This window comes from Salmo salar, chromosome 04 (genome assembly GCF_965601325.2).
Source record: "Salmo salar chromosome 04, fSalSal1, whole genome shotgun sequence".
Lineage (NCBI taxonomy): Eukaryota > Metazoa > Chordata > Actinopteri > Salmoniformes > Salmonidae > Salmo > Salmo salar.
In genome coordinates this window covers 48918384-48942266 of record NC_138294.1, presented here as the reverse complement: position 1 = coordinate 48942266, position 23883 = coordinate 48918384, and the positions used below count along the sequence as shown (strand labels likewise).

General features: G+C 43.3%; 1 protein-coding gene across 1 annotated transcript in view; it reads right to left on the bottom strand.

Annotated features, from left to right (window-relative positions):
• LOC106603167 (nuclear protein AMMECR1) overlaps positions 1-17091 on the bottom strand; it is a 33749-nt gene extending 16658 nt beyond the window's left edge. The window contains exons 1-2 of the mRNA XM_014196477.3: positions 16051-17091; positions 4487-4597 (exon numbers count right to left, since the gene is read on the bottom strand). Coding sequence (XP_014051952.2) covers positions 4487-4597; positions 16051-16496 — 557 coding nt within the window. The 5' untranslated portion in view covers positions 16497-17091. The remainder of the gene's footprint in view (positions 1-4486; positions 4598-16050) is intronic.
• Between the last annotated feature and the right edge of the window lie 6792 nt (positions 17092-23883).

Here is a 23883-nt window from a genome sequence, read left to right as displayed (position 1 = left end):
GTCAGGATGAGCCTGCAGGAAGGGTACCACATGAGGCAGGAGGATGTCTTCCCTGTAACGCACAGCGTTGAGATTGCCTGCAATGAGAACAAGCTCAGTCCGATGATGCTGTGACACACAGCCCCAGACCATGACGGACCCTCCACCTCCAAATCGATCCCGCTCCAGAGTACAGGCCTTGGTGTAACGCTCATTCCGTCGACGATAAACGCGAATCCAACCAGCACTTTTTGCCAGTCTTGTCTGGTCCAGCAACGGTGTGTTTGTGCCCATAGGCAACGTTGTTGCCGGTGATGTCTGGTGAGGACCTGCCTTACAACAGGCCTACAAGCCCTCAGTCCAGCTTCACTCAGCCTATTGGGGACAGTCTGAGCACTGATGGAGGGATTGTGCGTTCCTAGTGTAACTCGGGCAGTTGTTGTTGCCATGCTGATCTGTCCCGCAGGTGTGATGTTCGGATGTACCGATCCTGTGCAGATGTTGTTACACGTGGTCTGCCACTGCGAGGCGGATCAGCTGTCCGTCCTGTCTTCCTGTAGCGCCGTCTTAGGCGTCTCACAGTACGGACATTGCAATTTATTGCCATGGCCACATCTGCAGTCTACATGCCTCCTTGCAGCCTAAGGCACATTCACGCAGATAAGCAGGGACCCTGGGCATCTTTCTTTTAGTGTTTTTCAGAGTCAGTAGAAAGGCCTCTTTAGTGTCTTAAGTTTTCATAACTGTGACCTTAATTGCCTACTGTTTGTAAGCTGTTAGTGTCTTAACGACCGTTCCACAGGTGCATGTTGATTAATTGTTTATGGTTCATTGAACAAGCATGGGAAACAGTGTTTAAACCCTTTACAATGAAGATCTGTGAAGTTATTTGGATTTTTACGAATTATCTTTTAAAGACAGGGTCCTGAAAAAGGGACGTTTCTTTTTTTTGCTGAGTTTAGTAAAAATTAAGAAAAACCCTTGAATGAGTAGGTGTGTCTGAACTTTTGAGTGGTACTGTATATGTAAAAGTATGTGGACACCCCTCAAATTCGTGGATTCTGCTATTTCAGTCACACCCGTTGCTGAGAGGTGTATAAAAATCATGCACACAGCCATGCAATCTCCATAAACAAACACTGGCGGTAGAATGGCCTTACTGAAGAGCTCAGTAGCTTTCAACGTGGCACTGTCATAGGATGACACCTTTCCAACAAGTCAGTTCGTCAAATTTCTGCCCTGCTAGAGCTGCCCCGGTCAACTGTGTTGTTAATAATGGAAACATGTAGGCGCAACAACAGCTCAGCCGCGAAGTGGTAGGCCACACAAGCGCACAGAACAGGACTGACAAGTGCTGAAGCGTGTAAAAATCGTCTGTCCTCGGGTTGCAACACACACTACCGAGTTCCAAACTGCCTCTGGAAGCAACGTCAGCACAATAACTGTTGGTTGGGAGCTTCATCCTGGAAATATACCCAGACGCTCACCTGCACAGCAAGCGGTTCCCGGAACTAACAGGACCCTGAACAGCTTCTACCCACAAGCTATAAGACTGCTAAATAACTAACTATTTGCTACCTGGAATATCTGCACTAAGTCTTTTGACTCATCACATAAGCTGCTGTTACTGATTATTATCTATCCCGGTGCCTAGTCACTTTATCCCTACCTATATGAACATTTCTACCTCAAATTACCTCGTACCCCTGCGTATATAGCCTAGTTATCATTACTTATTGTGTATTTGTTCCTTGTGTTATAATTTTTTTAAACATTTCTAATTTTGTTGGATTGCATTATTGGGAAGTAAGCATTTCACTTTAAGTCTACATCTTTCTTTCACGAAGCATGTGACAAATAAAATGTGATTTGAAAGTAAAATTGTCCAAGATGAAATAGCTAGCTTGATAAACACTGCTGACAATTGTATTTGGGCTAGTTAGCTAAATTATATGGTCAACATTGTCTATATTGATGCTGTTACAATAACCAAACACGATAAACTAATAATTTGCGAAACAATGGGAGCTGCTTTGTGTATCAGCAGATTTCCTTGAGATAATCTTGCTGCAACACTGGGTCCATGTTGCTTGATATAGGCATTTTCAAAGAACTACGTCAAGGTAAGCTCCCCCGCCACTCGGCCTATTAGCCCAGTCTGTCTTTTCAGACTTCCTGGTAGCTGGACATGAGAGAATAAGTACTTTTCCTCAAATTTTGAGCATTTTAAAATCAGACAAATTGTGTGTGTGATGTTTTAGTCACACAAAAGGCTATTTTACATGTGAATCAGAATGACTGTTGGGGCCCTTTAAACAGGCAAAGATGCATCTGAACAGGCCATGACAGTGTAAATGAGTTACATACATGTCTGAGAGCCAGGGTGAGCACTGAGCAGCATCTCTCAGGGAGGTAAAACCTTCCTGGAAGTCCCTGGGGCTGTTCCTCCTCTGGATGTGCATGTGCTGCATGATTTATTCAGCACCAAATGTCCTTTGACGTACACATAACTGAAAACACACACACACACACACACACACACACACACACACACACACACACACACACACACACACACACACACACACACACACACACACACACACACCCAAGCTCCAAGGCACAAGCTCCTTGTTATATTTTTGTATATGTAAGAGTGGGAGGGGTGTTCTGTAGAACTGCTGAGGTATAGCCTAAATTCCCTAAACATTAACTGGATAATTATAGGACACGGCTTACTTGGTACAATAGCGGCTTCCAGGCAACTGTATAATAATCATTCTCTCCCTCAGCCATGAACATTCTGCTCTTTGAAAACATTATTTAAAACATTGGTTTTAAAAAAGTATCAGCAGCAGAAGCGAGCCACAATTGTTTGTAGGGAGGATGGGACAGGCACAGTCAGAAACAAACTGTGTGTTTGACACAATAACATCTTCCCAGGCATGCATTCTGTTCTGCCTGGTGAGATTGTGGCATTATGAGATCTTCAAATTTGAATAATGAGAACCAGGGAGATTGGAATGCAGCTGGAGGAAAAAGTGTCTGAAAACAAAAAACGACCATAAGTTAGCACGAGCCCTGAGACAGAAACTAAAGCTGCCCTGTCTGTTTGGCTCAGCAAAATATATGATCAGATACAGCTATTTTCAGATAAACAAGCTAGAAAATCATAGCATAATTACTTTTGCATGTAAAACATGAAGGATTATCCTTTTGATCAAAGAAGACAGTAATATTGATAACATTACTGTTACGAGTTGACTACAAAAAGGCCCCCTTTTTCCCCAGAAGAAACCCAGGCCTCACTAATGACATTCGTGCTCACAAAGGCATTCATACTGAGTGAAGAAAACCCTCAGCTTTACTGGCATCCTCATCTGGACTCCTCGCCCTGTTTTTTTGGTTCCCCCTGACAACACGCTGCTCTCCCCCTCTAAAAAAACCACACAAAAAAACGGGAGGACTGAAATTTGTGGTACCTAGGTACAGTTCAGTCCACAGAAGAAACTTTAAAAAGCATTATCCTTGAACCTTGACTACCTACGGTGAACTTAAAAACGAAAGCTAAGGGAAACTCTGCTTGAGGCTCTTAAAAAATATGCATGTCAACTAAATAAAACATTATTTTTTGGCTGAAATGCTATTGTAAGGGCTTCTATGTTATCAGATCAAATAAATGAATTGATTTAGTCGAGTCCAACTTGACATTTGCTGTAACAGCAGAAACATTGATCTCTCTGTTGCAGCGCATCACCTCCTCTATAGGCCTCAGTGTGGAATCATCCTAGCAACAGCGCTGGCCAATAGGAGGCTGGCAGGAGTCTTAACTTGTAGCCAATAGGAGCCCAGTTCCAGATGTCAGTGTGTGTCTGTGAGTGAGTGTAGTGTGTATGTCACTATATGTGTGTGAGAAAGCAACAGAGAGCTACAGCTCAGCCTTACGTGCACCCCCCGCCCATTCAAACACAGTCATTTTTTCCTGTCCAGCTGGTATGCCGTTTGTCCCCGATCAATGAGCCCTTTCCTTACATAATCCAACAAAGCAGAATTGTTGCTCTGATGGCGGGGGTCTCGTTCAGTGACTGAATAATAAGAACAGACACAAAAGATAAATCAACTTTACACCCAGATCATTTTTTTACTTCAATACCACAAAAGGGATTTGTCATCATCCCTCATTCCCTTCCCCTATTTTGTTGTTCATGCCTATGAGGCAAAAGTGTGACAGTCAGCCAAGTCCCTCCGGAGATATCCCAGCAGACTACAGGGAGACAACACAGACACGGTGCGTCTGCTAGCGCCTACACTCGTCTCCCCCGTCACTGCTCACCACCCTCCGCCTCATAGCGCTTGACGGGTCGGAACCAGCTGCTCTACTTTTATCTTCCACTGAGGGAGACTTTTGTTTGGAGAAAAAGCCTGACTGCAGTGGTTTAGCCTAAAGGAAAGCGCAGTACATGCTTGGACCTCTGGGCATGATGATCAAGTTAAGAGAGAGGCTTACCTGGTAAGGGTGTACTCCCTGAGTCCTGAGTGCAGGTTCATGGCAGAAAATGTACCTATACATCCCCTCAACCGCTTGTCTCTGCCTATTTTCCATGTGACGAACAGCGGGCTGAAAGAGAAGGGAAGACAATGTTGGGACCTTTAGAGTTTAACACATTAGAACATCATGTAAAAACCAGGCCTACCCTCTATTGGGTGTTTATTTGAAGATCCAGGACCCACTTAGGGTTGAGAAAAACAATTGAGGCAATATTTGCATTGATTTCTCACATTCCTAGTGGTGATATTGGACACCGGCAAAGGGTTTTTCTTACCTCACATTGCACTGACACATATTGATTGACAATGTGTAGCAAGTACTAAAAATAAGATGGCTACATTCTGTTATATACACTGAACAAAGATAAACGCAACATGGAACAAATCCAAAGATTTTGCTGAGTTAGTTAATTTAAGGAAATCAGTCAATTGAAATAAATGTATTAGGCCCTAATCTATGGATTTCACATGACCGGCAATACAAATATGCATCTGTTGGTCACAGATACACTATACATACAAAAGTATATGGACACCACTTATTAGTGGATTCAGCTATTTCAGCCACACCCGTTGCTGACCGGTGTATACAACCGTGCACACCGCCATGCAATCTCCATAGACAAACATTGGCAGTAGAATGGCCTTACTGAAGAGCTCAGTGACGTTCAACACGGCACTGTCATAGGATGCCACCTTCTTTACAAGTCAGTTCAAATTTCTGCCCTGCTAGAGCTGCCCGGACAATTGTACATGCTGTTATTGTGACGTGGAAACGTCTAGGAGCAACAACAGCTCAGCCGCAAAGTGGTAGGCCACACAAGCTCAGAGAACAGGACCAACGAGTGCTGAAGTGTGTAAAAATCGTTTGTCCTCGGTTGCAACACTCACTACCAAGTTCCAAACTGCCTCTGGAAGCAACGTCTGCACAAGAACTGATTGTGGGGAGCTTCATGAAATGGGTTTCTATGGCCAAGCAGCCGCACAGAAGCCTAAGATCACCATGCGCAACGCCAATAATCAGCTGGAGTGGTGTAAATCTCGCCGTCATTGGACTCTGGAGCAGTGGAAACGTGTTCTCTGAAGTGATGAATCATCCTTCACCATCTGGCAGAAAACCAGTCAGTATCTGGTGTGACCACCATTTGCCTCATGCAGCGTGACACATCTCCTTCGCATAGAGTTGATCAGGCTGTTGATTTGCAGCCTATGGAATGTTGTCCCACTCCTCTTCAATGGCTGTGCGAAGTTGCTGGATATTTGAGGTAACTGGAACACGCTGTTGTACACGTTGATCCAGAGCATCCCAAACATGCTCAATGGGTGACATTTCTGGCGTGTATGCAGACCATGGAAGAACTGGGCCATTTTCAGCTTCCAGGAATTGTGTACAGATCCTTGCGACATAGAGCTGTGCATTATCATGCTGAAACATAAGGTGATGGCGGCGGATGAATGGCACGACAATGGGCCTCAGGATCTCGTCACGGAATCTCTGTGCATTCAAATTGCTATCGATGAAATGCAATTGTGTTCGTTGTCCGTAGCTAATGCCTGTTCATACCATAACCCCACCGCCACCATGGAGCACTGTACGTTGACATCAGCAAACCACTAGCCATAGACGTGGTCTGTAGTTGAGGCCAGTTGGACATACTGCCAAATTCTCTAAAATGATGGAGGCGGCTTATGGTAAAGAAATTAACATTCAATTCTCGGGCAACAGCTCTGGTGGACATTCCTGCAGTCAGCATGCCAATTGCTTGCTCCCTCAACTTGAGACATCTGTGGCCATTGTGTTGAGACAAAACTGCACATTTTAGAGTGGCCTTTTATTGTCTGTGCACCCGTCTAATGACCATGCTGTTTAATCAGCTTCTTGATATGCCTGCCACACCTTTCAGGTGGATGGATTCTCTTGGCAAAGGAAAAATGCTCACTAACAGGGATATAAACACATTTGTGTACAACATTTTTGAGAAATAAGGTTTTTGTGCATATGGAACATTTCTGGGATCTTTTATTTCAGCTCATGAAACATGGGACCAACACGTGTTGTATTTACATTTTTGTTCAGTGTATTTTGCTGTTAGAGAGATCATCTCTGTTTTACATTCAGGTGTTCTCTGGATAAAATAAAAGTTACCATTTTCTTTCAAAGCAGCTCTGTGGCTGTGAAAACCTGTCCAGTTTACTCTGTCCTCTAATTACGGCCATTTGGACTTAGTCAGCACCACATTTTGAGCTCGACTGCCCATTGGGAGACAAAATCCATTTGAGACAGACAGACAAATGAGGCAGCAGTCAGTAACATTTCATTGCACCAACTGATATACTACTTTGCCTTCCCTGTAAACTGATCGCCTTGTCATGGTTAGTCTCTTGCCAACAAAACACTAAAACACACCGACAAGATCCTCATATGCAGGAAACATTGCAGATTAGGGTGTCCAACTAATCCACTAAAAGCCTGGCAGCAGCTCCACCTCTTTGCCCTAAAATCACAAGACCTTTTCTCAATAACCCCCAGGATTACTGTCGCTAGCTAAGTATATATACACACACCATATCAAAAAAAAAAGATATAGCACAACACAAAAGGCAGATCCTTGCCTAGGTTAATACACTTTGTTAGTACAGACATCACTAAGTCACAATCTGGGCAGATAAGGAAGACGATGAAAGGGCTCCAGCCTCATTCACAGCTAAGCAGATGTCTATGCTCAGAGCGGAGTATAAATAGGCATCTCCAGTCTACAGTATTCACTTAGTTCTCCAGAAGAAGATGCAGCTGTTGAACAGAGCAACTTGTAGAGGTAGATATAGTATTATTCATGATGACCATCATAAAGAGAGGGACAGAAAAATTGAAATAGGTTTATTTGAACAGTGAGAGACAGAATAACAACAAAGAAATCAAGAAAAATGCATGTTAAACATGTTATAAATTGATTTTCATTTTAATGAGGGAAATAAGTATTTGACCCCCTCTCAATCAGAAAGATTTCTGGCTCCCAGGTGTCTTTTATACAGGTAACGAGCTGAGATTAAGAGCACACTCTTAAAGGGAGTGCTCCTAATATCAGTTTGTTACCTGTATAAAAGACACCTGTCCACAGAAGCAATCAATCAATCAGATTCCAAACTCTCCACCATGGCCAATACCAAAGAGCTCTCCAAGGATGTCAGGGACAAGATTGTAGACCTACACAAGGCTGGAATGGGCTACAAGACCATCGCCAAGCAGCTTGGTGAGAAGGTGACAACATTTGGTGCGTTTATTCGCAAATGGAAGAAACACAAAAGTACTGTCAATCTCCCTCGGCCTGGGGCTCCACGCAAGATCTCACCTCGTGGAGTTGCAATGATCATGAGAACAGTGAGGAATCAGCCCAGAACTACACGGGAGGATCTTGTCAATGATCTCAAGGCAGCTGGGACCATAGTCACCAAGAAAACAATTGGTAACACACTACGCCGTGAAGGACTGAAATCCTGCAGCGCCCGCAAGGTCCCCCTGCTCAAGAAAGCACATATACATGCCCGTCTGAAGTTTGCCAATGAACATCTGAATGATTCAGAGGACAACTGGGTGAAAGTGTTGTCCCCACCGTCAGACATGGAGGTGGAAACATTATGCTTTGGGGGTGTTTTTCTGCTAAGGGGACAGGACAACTTCACCGCATCAAAGGGTCGATGGACGGGGCCATGTACCGTCAAATCTTGGGTGAGAACCTCCTTCCCTCAGCCAGGGCACTGAAAATGGGTCGTGGATGGGTATTCCAGCATGACAATGACCCAAAACACACGGCCAAGGCAACAAAGGAGTGGCTCAAGAAGAAGCACATTAAGGTCCTGGTTTGGCCAAGCCAGTCTCCAGACCTTAATCCCATAGAAAATCTGTGGAGGGAGCTGAAGGTTCGAGTTGCCAAACGTCAGCCTCCAAACCTTAATGACTTGGAGAAGATCTGCAAAAAGGAGTGGGACAAAATCCTTCCTGAGATGTGTGCAAACCTGGTGGCCAACTACAAGAAACGTCTGACCTCTGTGATTGCCAACAAGGGTTTTGCCACCAAGTACTAAGTCATGTTTTGCAGAGGGGTCAAATACTTATTTTCCTCATTAAAATGTAAATAAATGTATAACAATTTTGTCATGCGTTTTTCTGGATTTTTTTGTTGTTATTCTGTCTCGCACTGTTCAAATAAACCTACCATTAAAATTATAGACTGATCATTTCTTTGTCAGTGGGCAAACGTACAAAATCAGCAGGGGATCAAATACTTTTTTCCCCTCACTGTAGAACTATTCTTAATATAAACGCCTTTGAGGTTCATGACTTCATGTACATTACCAGAAGTATATGGACACCTGCTCGTCAAACATCTCATTCCAAAATCATGGGCATTAATATGGAGTTGGTCGCCCCTTTACTGCTATAACAGCCTCCACTTTTCTGGGAAGGCTTTCTACTAGATGTTGGAACATTGCTGCGGGACTTGCTTTCATTTAGCCACAAGAGCAGGCCAGTCAAGTTCTCCACACTGATCTCAACAAACCATTTCTGTATGGACCTTGCATTGTGCACAGGGGCATTGTCATTGGAACCACAGTATCATCTAGAATGTATGCCGTAGCGTTAAGATTTCACTTCAATTTAACTAAGGGGCCTAGCCCGAACCATGAAAAACAACCCCAGACCATTATTCCTCCTCCACCAAACTTTACAGTTGGCACTATGCATTGAGGCAGGTAGCGTTTTCCTGGCATTTGCCAAACCCAGATTCGTCCGTTGGACTGCCAGGTGGTGAAGCGTGATTCATCACTCCAGGGAACAACAGATGATTTTTACGCACTACGCGCTTCAGCCCTCGTCGGTCCCTTTCCGTGAGCTTGTGTTGCTTACCACTTCGCAGCTGAGCTGTTGTTGCTTCTATACGTTTCCACTTCACAATAACAGCCCTTACAGTTGACCGGGGAAGCTCTAGCAGGGCAGAAATTTGACAAACTGACTTTTTGGAATGGGGGCATCCTGTGATGGTGCCATGTTGAAAGTCACTGAGCTCTTCAGTAAAACCATTCAACTGACAATGTATTGTCTATGGAGATTGCATGGCTATGTGTTCGATTTTATACACCCGTCAGCAACAGGTGTGGCTGAAATAGCCGAATCCAGTCATTTGAAAGGGTGTCCACATACTTTTGTATATATAGTGTATATTTAAAAGCCAGGGCAATGCATGGGGGAGGGAGGAAAGATGGCCTTGGGAGAGAATATGATACAGAGTGAGGAAAGGAGGTGTTGCTTGTTAATCAACATTTTTATCAGCAAGATCTGTTTAGACAGAGGACTAGCTGTCGCCATTGGCGTCGGCTAATGGGGATCCGAATAATCAAAACTGAGGAGCAGCCAACCTACATTTAAATCCACTCCTCTCTGGACTGCACAGACAGCACTCGATAAGTGTCTGAAAAGAACAGAACGGTGGACAACCACTTCACAGTGACCTTCAGTCTGAAAGAAGACTGGAGATGGGTAGGAGAGCGAGAGACTGCACAACAGAAAAATCTGTCAGAGTGAGTGTGTGTGAGAGACGGATGCGTCGCATAAACATGCTTGAGAGAGGGAGAAACGAAAGACAGATTGATGTCAGTCGATCCTAATAAGAAGTGATCTCTGGAGGGGCAGGCAGACAACTTTAGCTCTGATGTAATGGGATGACTTCAGAGAGACAAGTTCCTCCAGACAGCCAGTCAGTGAGTCAGTCAAGCCAGCCTGCAGCTCCCTCAAGATGAATCGCTTTTAATCTGGCCGAGGAACCCCTTGGCAAACAAGGTGAGCCTGAGAGAGGCCGTGGTGTGAGTCAAATGGGAAAACGAGGGCAGAGGCAAAGACAGCCAACAAGAGCTTCAGTTGTTGCCCCAAACACCTCTGAGGGGTGAAAGAACACATTTATCAATAGTCTTCCACTGGTCTGACAAAAGCGGGAGTTCCATTTCAAAACTGAAATTCTTTTTTCAGTTAGAGAAATGTTCTATCAGATATTTTCATGACAAAAATCCATGACGGGTCTCGTGAGTGAGTGGTCAGTTGTGCCTGCTAAGTAAACCTTCTTCTATGGTGTGTGTTCTGGAGGGATGGGTCGACGGAGTACATTTTTGACATGCAGCCAGGGTTGATGGGTTCAGTATGTTAAAAAAAAGACAGACTCATGCGAGTAAACATTGATTTCTATTAATAAACTGCTGATGAATCAAATCACACCATGAGGTCTAAGCAAACGAAAATCTGTCTAAAACCCCATGGTGGAGTGATGAAAATGGTTTAAAAAAAGGACAATAGGGCAGATATGAAAGGGAGACTACAAAGTAGGCCTGTGTTTAATCGGCTAGAAACCAGAAAATCGTCTTCACTGTTCAGGCAGGTATCAACAGAGCAGCATGATGGTCTTTCTGTCCACTGAAAATGTACATTCAGATGCTGTAACGCTCTTCTCTGGGCACCTATAAAAAAAAAAGGTGCTCATCGTGCTATTCAGGCTCTTTTTCCTCTCTCTCTCCTCTCCCAGATGTCCCACTCGGTTCAGTGTGCCAATTCTGAACACTAATCCCAGCCTGCCGGCCACATACTAAAGGGATGTCCTATCGCATCACGTGCCATACTGTGACCTTGACGGTTCCACTCATCATCCATCCCACCCCCACAGCCAACGCTATCCTCACATACCATAGCAACCCCCACCCCGACTGTTCTTTATGTCTGAAGAGTGAAGAGCAGACATCCTCAAAGGTTTCAATTAAATGAGATGTGTAAAAGGGTGATCCATCTCTTCCCATTTGGTATTCATCCATTTGGTATTCATCCATGGCCAACTCGGGCACACAAACACATTGGGATGGAATCCAGTCGGAGAACCAACTTTCTGCACTGCAGAGGTCCAATTCTGAGGACACGCTATGTCTCTGCAAAGCACATCAAACAAAGGCTGCTTTTAAAAAGCTTTGTCAAACATATTTAACTGTGCCCAGTTAGTCACTCAGTCTTCATTTAAAACACTAAGTCAAACAAAGGGAAAGTCTTGACAGGTACACATTAGTTAATAGGTTTTATGTCATCACATCCTGTTTTAAGAGTTGCTTCTAATCCTTTGCTTTGTACCAATCAGTCCATAAAAAGAAGGCCCGTGCCATCCCAAACTGTGGAAACAGTAGAAAAGGCTGCAGGGGCGTTTTCATGCGCATTGCTACATCTGGAGCCCAGTTCACACAGCCACCTTCACACTGCAGACCGACTACTAATCAGTCCTGATGACGTCAGTCCCACCAGTCACAATTGCACATTACACTACAATCCCCAGGCCCAGTGCCAGCTTTCACACTGTGTGTGTGTGTGGGGGAGGGGGGGGGGGGGGATTATTCAGGAGATTCAATATTGTTGTTATGGCTAAGTATCTACCAAGTTGAGAAAATAGTTGTTATTCATATAATACACTCCCTTGGCTACTAATGTATGGGTCACAAGTGGAGCTGGTGTTGTGGGCAGGAGTGTGTGCAGAGATCAGATGGGGGATGGGAGGGACTGGTGTCATGTTCCTCACATCAGTTCCTTCAGCAGAAACAACCAGGTTGCGTGGGCCACTTGGTATCAACCTGGCAGGCCCAGTACATCTACCCCATTCTGGTAGAATAAATCAATCTGGAGGCTTGAGGTACAAGGGTAAGTTTAATGTTCCTATAAGCCCCAGCAGAGCTGCTTTATTATACAGCCATGGTGATGGGCCATGCCCAGAAGACAACAACAACCCTCTTCCTCCTGGAGCTGATCCCACCCATCTGATCAGGTGAATCCTCCTGGTGGTAAACACACTCGCCTGGACGGATCAGACTACTCGCGTCTCCGTTTTGGACTTACGGGCTAACGGGGGTAAATTTGGAGAGGACCCGAGTGCAGTCTCAACACAGCGAAAGCCCTTGCTATTCAATACGAACATTAGCATAAAGATGTCAACTGCGTTAAAAGAGATAGAAACAGCGGGGCTTTCAGTTCATTGTCTTCATAGATGGACAGAGATTGCAGACAGCGCTCTATATTAGTACCATAGTAATGTCAGAACCGAGTGGAGGGGCTGGAACCGTGTGTATTCCGTTGCCTCCTGCAAACAACCACCTCTGGGTGATCAATTCCCCATTTAAGAATATATAACCTTAAAAAACACACATAGATAGATAGATAGATAGATAGATAGATAGATAGATAGATAGATAGATAGATAGATAGATAGATAGATAGATAGATAGATAGATAGATAGATAGATAGATAGATATACATACACATATATGAATGTATGAGATGCCTTCTACTGAAGAAAAACAGCCCAACATGCACTGAGTGGATAAAACATTAGGAACACCTTGCTGATATTGAGTTCCACCCCCTTTTGCCCCCAGAACAGCCACATCGATTCTACAAGTTGTTTAAAGCGTTCCACTTGGATGCTGGCCAATGTCGACTCCAATGCTCCCAACAGTTCGCTGGATGTCCTTTGTATCAAAAATGGTCCACCACCCAATTGGGAAACTGTTGAGCATGAAAAACCCAGCTGCGTTGTAGTTCTTGACACAAACCGGTATGCTGGCACCTACTATCATAGCCCGTTCAAAGGCACTTAAATATTTTGTCTTACCCATTCACCCTCTTAATGGAATACATACACAATCCATGTCCAATTGTCTCAAGGCTTAAACATCCTTCTTTAACCTGTCTCCTCCCCTTCATCTACTCTGAAGCGGATTTAATAAGTGACATCAATAAAGGATCATAGCTTTCACCTGGATTCACCTGGTCAGTCCGTCATGGAAAGAGCAGTTCCTAATGCTATACACACACACACACACACACACACACACACACACACACACACACCACACACACACACACACGTGTATTTTTGTTCAGGTTTTGTTTAGTCTTTCCAGAACAGCAGAACTGGATATAAAATAATAATTTCACGGGGGAATTTCCCTTTGAAGGAAAATAAAAGGCTGGGTTTCCAACCTCCTCCAACCCCTCCCATCTACCACTCCATGCTTGGATTTTCAGTCCCATTTCCTGACATCAGGCAGAACTTTCCTTTGACCTCTAAATCCAGAGACAGCGGGCATCAGACAGATCAACGGATTACAGTGCATTATCCCCATGGCCCTGAGCACTAGCTGCTTCATGTCACACTCAAAGAACATACTGATTCAGACTATTCTTCTTCTGCATCGTGCTTGGGTGAATACGCAGTATGACAACATACACAAGACATTGGTTAGCATTACACACTAGCTGAAAACTGGACTTCAGAATCAAGGGAAAATACCCTTCAATTCAATAGACCAATAGCAACCCGGATACTCTCACTAGTATATATATATATATATATCTATATATATATATATATATATACACTAGACCTCTCATTCAAGAAATCCCTGTTCGTGTAAACTGAGAAATGGGATCACGTGTCCAACTGTCAACCAATTACTTTACTCCTCCTCTATCCAACATGACAAAAATGGGAAGGATATACTTTCATGTGATCAGGCGTATGCATGTGTGTGAAAGGGAGAGGAGAGATAAATATGTTATATGCACTCTTTCCCTTACATATCTATAGAAACGTCAGCAATTTCCAAAAGGAATGACGATAAAAAGTGGGATACAGAAACCTGTATCTACAGCGCATTTGGAAAGTATTGTGTGTAGAATGATGAGGAAAAACAATTTAATCAATTTTAGAATAAGGCTGTAACGTAACAAAATGTGGAAAAAGTCAAGGGGTCTGAATACTTTCTGAAGGCACTGCGTTTGCCATAATAAAAAAATATATTTCAAAAAGAATTAACGCATAACAATGTTTTGAGCTGCATGTTGATGTCTGATGTTCTATAAAGAAGAAAACAATGTTGAAATAAATGGCATCGCTAGTTTGTCTCCAGGCCTCCCATTTATGAAGTTTCAAACATCTAGAATTACATAGGATATACATACACAGGACAGCATGTTCATTTTACTTTCAAATGAAGGCACAGCAGCGCTAATATTCTAGTTAACAGAGTGTAGACAGAATCAGTGTGAAATGTATATGGTAGCAACAATGCTGAAATGCATCAATGATTTTGGGGCCATTTGGGGTTTTGTGCGAGATCTGTCAAACCAGTTTTTTGACTAGCAGGACATATAAGAAACAATATGTCACAAGATTATCACAATGACTAAGGTATTATTTGGTGTGGTGACGTGACCACAATATTCTATCCTTTATTCATATATTACCATAACAGAATGTATTTATCCCAAACTCCACAAAGTTGTCACTGACTAGTTGGATATTCATTTCCCGATGAGCAAACTACATACAGCATTCTTATAAATACATTTTTATCAGGTTTTCGGAACATATTTTTTTATTGACCTTTGTCACTAAAACTCATGAATGCAACTATTTGTGTGTTATACTTGTTGTCCTGAAGAAAGAAAAATGAAAAACATGGGCTAATAAATGTAAAACATGGGCTAATACAGATAAATGAAAATCAAATATTTGCTGGGGTCCCGGGACTGATAGGGTTAATAAAAGATGAGGGATGGGGCTGGAGAAATGTAACCACTCAAATTCATAGACAGCTATTGATAAAATGTCTGACCATCAATGATATCATTATTGTTTTAACCATGTTTTGTGGCCATATAGTGTTAGTTTAGAATTACTTTGTTTACAAACATTGCCGTAAAACAAACTTATATTTTGGGTTCTGGTGGGGTATGACAGTTGAACTAAGCTCATACGGCATTTCTAAGTTATATTCTTCAGGAATCAAATGGGTACATAATTATTTTATTAGTCAAAAAAATGTACTTAGCAACTGCAGATGGCCCCTTTAAAGTTTCCCTGGATGAGGTATGCTACCTCGCTAACCTGAATGCTGGCTGCTCAGACAGCGGCAACTAGCGCGCTAGCCATATAGCTAACAAACACATTCGCTATCAACGTTCTACATCTCTATGTTAGATGACGGAATAGAATCTAGCAGCTTCATTTTCCAACAAGTAGATTAAATGACAAACACACCACGCGCTGTGTGAGGTGTTCCAAACTTTCTCAACTGGGAAGTGGCAACGCTCGCCCTGCCTGGCTACCAAGTTAACGTAGCCATTAATGCTAACTAGCTACTTTTTTCTTTGTTGAGCTAGCTAGCTAGCTAGCTAGCATTCATGGGCACCACACCACCTAGTGAAAATAACTTATTTATCCAAGTGGCAGCAGCAATATATTAACTTCCCAACCTTGCATAATTCAACTAACAGACTGTTATTAAACTGCCACATTGTAATTGTTTCGTTATCGGATGGCTGGCTAGCTAAGAACATTAGATACTACTAGCTATCTTAACTAGACAGTCGATGATAATGTTCACAATAGCACCGGTAGTTAACTACCAAGCTAGCTGGCTAACAACATAATAATAGAACTTACTAGGGATCGTTTGTAAACCTGGGTGTTCGGGGAGGTTGGTATCCATACAGATGGCAATAAAGCACGTCGAAACAGAAGCAGCACATCTCCGCTGAAACAACCATCTTCCTGCCTCCACTTCCCGAACCACATCCCGGGCTAAGATTCGGGGAGATGCCAGTTGAGTTGTAGCCTCCTGGGGCTGGGGACAATGCGTTGGTGCTACTACTACTACCCCCAGGACCCCCCAGGCCGTTCACTCGATTCATGTTCCCTGCCACCACAGTCGAGGAGGAACCAATCCCCAAGTCCGAGCCACAATGTCCGGTCCCTACCACCCCGTTACCCGCCCCCACCCCGCCAGGACCCCCCGACCCGGGGGATCCCGACAGCTTCTGCTTCTTCACCCCGCAGCACCCAGCCGCCATCTTGGAACAATCTGCACCGACACACCGCTTCCGACCCATCACCGTCAACGCGGGAGGGGTGGGTGGAAACGCGGGCCAGACGTAAAAATCCCACTGCGTTAATACGTATGATGGACAATGCCCCACTTTCCCTTTTTTGTCGGGCGACGTTATATTCGATATAAAGAGACCGCAATGTCACCCAACTCTGCCTTTAAAAAATACGTGCCTTACGCAAAATCCTTAAGTGTTTTCCTTTAGAAGACAGCACTGGACCACTTCAAACGTTTCGATTGATCTCAGATATTGTCCAAAATACAGGCCTCTTCTTCGAAACACGATAACCACCGAAGTGATTTCACAAAGCAATCTTTCTCTCGAATGATACAGGAACTAATTCACTAGCTATACAACAGAGAGACCACAGAGTTTGAGACAGTTAGCTAGCTAGTTAACTAGACAGCCAGTAGCCAGATGTGGAGCTGTGACAGCTACTGCACTGCACCCCCAGCAGCACAGAGAATCCTTTTTGTGTGGGAGTCGGGAGCTTGAGTACGCAGGACCCATACGCTTTAGCACGAATAGTACATTACGCTTCGCACCATGTAGCTTAACATTGTACCAGATGTTTACTTTCATCCGAACTTCTTGCTAAACAACTGACCCAATGTGTTGCAGCTCCAAACGTCAAGTCGACGCAAAGTAAAATGGCATTTGGCTATGCAGTTTGATCCATCATCAGACAGCGTCAGCGCTGACCAAGTCATTTCAACAAACCAGCTGATCAGTTTGCACCTGTATTTTGTGTCAGTTCTCGGACAGTTTCAAAAATCGTATTTAAACCCCAGCGTCATATCAGCGCTGAAAGTTTGATGTAGATTTGTTTTGGACCTTGTCATCCGTTGAATGTAATACATTTTGATAGAGCAGCATTCTATTCCAACTCTGAAATCCTCGGGGTTTGGTTACTCTAGCTCCTCACAGTGGCTACCATTAGCCTGATAGCCTCTGATGTTCGGGGAGGGGGGGAAATGTGATCATCTGTAGTCACTGATATTCACAGCGATAGAACACAGGTTAGTAATAAATATCTTTCGTATTCTCAACGCCGAAATAAGATCCAGGAAATGTTTTGAAATCGTTTCCTACGCATAATGCGTATAGTCTCACAGTATCTTCTGTCTGTCAAATCGGAATTCTTCCTGCGAATTACGCAAAAAAATTGCTGCGTGGGCTATCCACCTCAGCTTCTAATCAGCTCGGCCTCAACCGCGTAAGGATATATATTTTACCATTTATGCTTCTTTAGACTATTTGTATCCGTCTTCTCTAAGAGAAAGAAAACATGCATCCCTTTAAATACATTTCGTTGTAGTCGGATAATGTTCTGTCAGCCCTTCTCGCCTGCCATGAAGTCACATCAGCTGCAGTTAATGCCTCTGCTACTCTCCAGAATCGACTTGCCGCGCCAGGGATTTTGGAATAGCAGACTTGGAAATTGGATTCGATTGCTCTCACAATACCATATCAAAATGGGAAACACTCTTTTCATGCCACTTCGATATCTAAGTGTCTTTTTCGTAGAGGGTTCGGAGAATTTACGCAGCGGGTTAGAATAATTAACGTGGCAGGTTGGATAGGAGACTGAGGTTAAGGTTAGGAAAAGGTTTAGCGAAAATTATATCCTAACCTGCTACGAAAATCACTTTGTATCGAAGTTGCGTGAAAAGTGACCTATACCAAAATACCAATGTAGGCTACTCCAAATATTGCTTGGGCCACTACATGCTGTTTAAGTAACCAATCAAAATGTCAGAGTGCCTCTTTATTACATTGGTGTTATAGGCAGGTACAGTGTAATACTTAGTGTAACGTAAGGTGGTACATAGACATACCTGCCTGGTTTTAGGCTATAAATGAACCAGCGTTACAGTTTTTCCGAAAATCATACTTTCGGTTCTGCCCGTTGTTGGGGTTGCAGCAGGTGTGAACTAGTTATCTAATGAGTTCTAGCCCGTCATGCAATGACATCACCTTCCTTTAACCTTAAGTCGTGTTGTCGTTGTTACGAACTAGAGTCGGCGGGACAGGGACGGATCAGCTTTATATTGGGAAAGTGTCCTTATAATTTACCCAACAGATGACAACAGTAAGATCACAACACCCAAGACCCCTTCTATCATAGTGTACGTGAGAGTGACACCAAGGTCAGACAGTGACATGCTTGCCCTAAAAGTGTAGGTATACATCACTGCAGATGGCTAGCTGCCTGAGTCAGTCCTTAAAATGGAGGATGACAGCGAGGTTTCTCAGCGCTCAGCAGATAAAGACGCTCCAGGTTTGGAGAGAACACATGCAGAGCCCTCCAAACTGCTAGGCTGACGTAATTAACATCAGCTTGAAGCCCCCAATCCTTTTGCACCGTATTGCCCATCTTCATTTGAACTACTGTATATTGCAAATGGTTATTTGCGAGAGCAGCAAACTATATTTGCTACAATGAGCTGGCCACCCCCTAGTCCCAAAACAAATCATTGATAAGTTATTGGTATTTTTGGAAGTTTGTCTCATCTGTAGTCAGGTTAGAATCCTGATATGACTGTGTGATAGCCCAATGAAATGTTTCTACATGCACAAGTGATACATTAGCAAGATGATTGGAGTAGAATTGTACTCAATGAAGTATACACTGAGTTTACAAAACATGTCTTTCCATGACAGACTGACCAGGTGAATCCATGTGACAGCTATGATCCCTTATTGAAGTTATTTGTTAAATCTACTTCAATCAATGGAGATGAAGGAGAGGAGAGGGGTTAAAGGAGGATTTTAAGCCTTGATACAATTGAGACATGGATTGTGCATGTGTTTCATTCAGAGCGTGAATGGGCAAGACAAAAGATTTAAGTGCCTTTGAACTGGGTATGGTAGTACGTGCCAGGCGCACAGGTTTGTGACAAGTACTGCAACACTGCAGGGTTTTTCACACCCAACAGTTTCACGTCTGTATCAAGAATGGGCAACCACCCAAAGAACATCTAAAAAGAGGGAAGCTTGCAAGCCGAAGAACACCATCCCAAACGTGAAGCATGGGGGTGGCAGCGTCATGTTGTGGGGGTGTTTTGCTGCAGGAGGGACTGGTGCACTTCCCAAAATAGATGGCATCATGAGGAGGAAAATTACATGGATATATTGAAGCAACATCTCAAGACATCAGTCAGGAAGTTAAAGCTTGGTCGCAAATTTGTCTTCCAAATGGACAATAACCCCAAGCATTCTTCCAAAGTTGTGGCAAAATGGCTTAAGGACAACAAAGTCAAGGTATTGGAGTGGCCATCAGAAAGCCCTGACCTCAATCCCATAGAAAAGTTGTGGGCAGAACTAAAAAAAGCGTGTGCAAGCAAGGAGGCCTACAAACCTGACTCGGTTACACTAGCTGTCAGGAGGAATGGGCCAAAATTCACCCAACTTATTATGGGAAGCTTGTGGAAGGCTACCCGAAACATTTGACCCAAGTTAAACAACTTAAAGGCAATGCTACCAAATACTAATTGAGTGTAAACTTCTGACCCACTGGGAATGTGATGAAATAAATGAAAGCTGAAATAAATCATTCTCTACTATTATTCTGACCTTTCACATTCTTAAAATAAAAGTGATGATCCTAACTGACCTAAAACAAGGAATTTTTACTTGGATTAAATGTCAGGAATCGTGAAAAACTGAGTTTAAATGTATTTGGCCAAAGGTGTATGTAAACTTCCGACTTCAACTGTATATACACATTTGGAAGGTGACGCTTCGCCCCATTCTGATGTCTTGAGCGCTCTGGAGCAGGTTTTCATCAAGGATCTCTCTGTACTTTGCTCCGTTCATCTTTCCCTCAATCCTGCCACTGAAAAACATCCCCACAGCATGCTGCCACCACCATGCTTTACTGTAAAGATGGTGCCAGGTTTCCTCCAGATGTGACACTTGGCATTCAGGCCAAATAGTTCAATCTTGGTTTCATCAGACCAGAGAATCTTGTTTCTCATGGTGGTAGAATCTTTAGGTGCCTTTTGGCAAACACCAAGCGGGCTGTCATGTGTCTTTTACTGAGGAGTGGCTTCGGTCTGGCCACTCTACCATAAAGGCCTGATTGGTGAAGTGCTGCAGAGATGGGAGAACCTTTCAGAAGGACAACCATCTCCAAAGAGGAACTCTGGAGCTCTGTCAGAGTAACCATCGGGTTCTTGGTCACTAACTTGACTAAGGTCCTTCTCCCCCGATTGCTCAGTTTGGACGGGCGGCCAGCTCTAGGAAGTTTTGGTGGTTCCAAACTTCTTCCATTTAAGAATGATGGAGGCCACTGTGTTCTTGAGGACCTTCAATGCTGCAGACATTTTTTGGTACCCTTCCCCAAAGTCCTGTCTTGGAGCTCTATGGACAATTCCTTCGACCCTAAGGCTTGGTTTTTGCTGACATGCACTGTCAACTGTGGGCCCTTATGTAGACAGGTGTGTGCCTTTCCAAATCATGTCCAGTCAATTTAATTTACCACAGGTGGACTCCAATCAAGTTGTACCAACATCTCAAGGATGATCAATGGAAACAGGATGCACCTGAGCTCAATTTCGAGTTAAAGGGTCTGAATACTTAAGTAAATATAGTATGTTTGTTATTTTTAATACATTTGCAAACTTTTCTAAAAACCTGTTTTTGCTTTGTCATTATGGGGTATTGTCGATTTGAGGATAAAAAAAAAATAATCAATTTTATAATAAGGCTGTAAAGTAACAAAATATGGAAAAAGTCAAGGGGTCTGAATATTTTCCGAAGGCACCTTATATTGTCCCATAAAATAATCTGTACTACACCTAGAATTTCTTCCCTATGTGGAAGATAGGTGAATTGCAACAGTACTAGGCTGCATTCAAAACAAAATCTTCCCCATATATAAATTAATTTGGTGACCCATACCAAATCAAATCAAATGTATTTATATAGCCCTTCTTACATCAGCTGATGTCTCAAAGTGCTGTACAGAAACCCAGTCTAAAACCCCAAACAGCAAACAATGCAGGTGTAGAAGCACGGTGGCTAGGAAAAACTCCCTAGAAAGGCCAAAACCTAGGAAGAAACCTAGAGAGGAACCAGGCTATGAGGGGTGGCCAGTCCTCTTCTGGCTGTGCCAGGTGGAGATTATAACAGCACATGGCCAAGATGTTCAAATGTTCATAAATGACCAGCATGGTCAAATAATAATAATCATAGTAGTTGTCGAGGGTACAACAAGTCAGCAACTCAAGAGTAAGTGTCAGTTGGCTTTTTCATAGCCAATCTTTGAGAGTATCTCTACCGCTCCTGCTGTCTCTAGAGAGTTGAAAACAGCAGTTCTGGGACAGGTAGCACGTCCGGTGAACAGGTCAGGGTTCCAGCAGGTCTGGGACAGGTAGCACGTCCAGTGAACAGGTCAGGGTTCCAGCAGGTCTGGGACAGGTAGCACGTCCGGTGAACAGGTCAGGGTTCCAGCAGGTCTGGGACAGGTAGCACATCCACTGATTTAGAGGGTGGCCAAAATTGTCCATCTCCCAGAAATGATTTAATGTGACGCATTTCATCACGGAAAACAATGATTGTCCCAGGAGATACAGGTTCAACATTTTGGGGTATTTAAACAGTTAAAAGTATTCTCCTGTAGGCATTGTTGGTCTCTTGCATGCAGTTGAAATGGCAGCATTCGCCACATTCCAGGAAAGTACAGTTGATTTAATGGTGCCTGCCTGAGGCATCTTTTAACAGTTGGACAGCTGCACCGAGGTAGTTTGATAAACACCAGATTGTGAACGTGACAGATAGCATTCAGATTTCATGTATTGTCCTCAAATTGGAAAGAGGATTACCTGACAGTAAACAATTATTTGTTCTGCATTACTTGTCATACGAAAAAGAGTTAGAATTTATCCACACTTGTAGAAGTGTGGATAAAGTAAGCTGTATATAGAAATGACTTCCAATAACATTACAATATGCACTTGTGATCTATGTAACAGGCTCAAATATGGTTGTAATGGTGAACATTTCTGACATTAAAGGGTAAGACAAGGCAGCAAGAAACATTAGCTGTCTAGATGATGTGAGCAACAGGCCTCCAAGTACTCTTAATTTGAAACTAATTTCGTCCATTAGGCATATGCCCCCACAGATATGAGTCATACATCTAATCTCTTCAAAGGCTGAGGGGCATGGTCCTCAATAACAATAGAGACCCAGACAGTTGGGTCATTAGATTAAATTTTTTCCCCCCACACCTGACTAAATTAAAGCACTTTACTCAGCAACATGTTGGCGACAACATTTCCGTATCTGGCAACCTCTGGCAGCATTTACACATGCTGCCCCATTATGGGCAAAAGAGCTGATCTGATTGGTGTAAAGACCAATTGTTGGAAAAAGATCAGAATTGGGCTGCCTGTGTAAACGCAGCCTCAGAGGCACCCTGTCAACCAATTCAGACTGATCATGGTGACAACTACCTCCATATTTCAATTGAGCTCCTTTAATACTGATGTGTATACAAAACATGATAAAATAGCATGTCTGAAAATATTTAGATCACAATTAAAGCATGCTTGGCACGGTCAGATAGACACTACCAACCAATAGTATTCCAAAGACACCGTCTGATGCTAAATTATGTGCCTCAGCAGTTCGCACTGTTGGCAACCTTCAGTAGAGGAATGCCTTCTTGCCATTTCCAGATATAAATCCAAATGGTTGACTGGCTGCACAGCCTCATCGGCATTCATATATTCAGGTCAGAGAAGTAATCACATCAGAACTTAGAACTCGTTTGAATTTTCTGCAAACACTGACTGCATAATAAAAATCAGCTCTCCCTCATTCGCTCAACCAAGAGCCATGTACAGATGCAACACAAACCTCACTATAAATTGCCTTCTGTCACCCATCAGATAGAACATATGGCTAGGTAGGCATAAACAGTCAGATAACACACTGCAATATTGGATGAGCAGAAGGAAACTCAATGCAAAAATACAGCCAAATAAAACGTAAGAGTATTTGGGCTGTGTATAACCAGGGCACAGTTATTTTTGTTGTCGCTTTAAAATGTTTCCAGACCTCTATCATCCAAATCACCCTGGGCCATTATCTATTTCAGCGTAAGGTTTGAAGTGCTCTCAGACGCCATTTTGAATTTGGACCAAAGCTGCACCTCTATACAACCACATTGCTTTGACTGAGTCTTAAAATGGCAGCAGTTCAGAGTGGATGTCATGTTGACTATGGACTGTAGCATTAAAAAGGTTGGGAGCCGAGTGAAAACACTGCAATAGTCTTCAAATGGGAAGACTAACGACAACATTACAATGCTGATCCAGAATCCTTCATACTGAAAGGGTGATCATTGGACTGGACTGATTAAAGAATGAGATTTATTAAC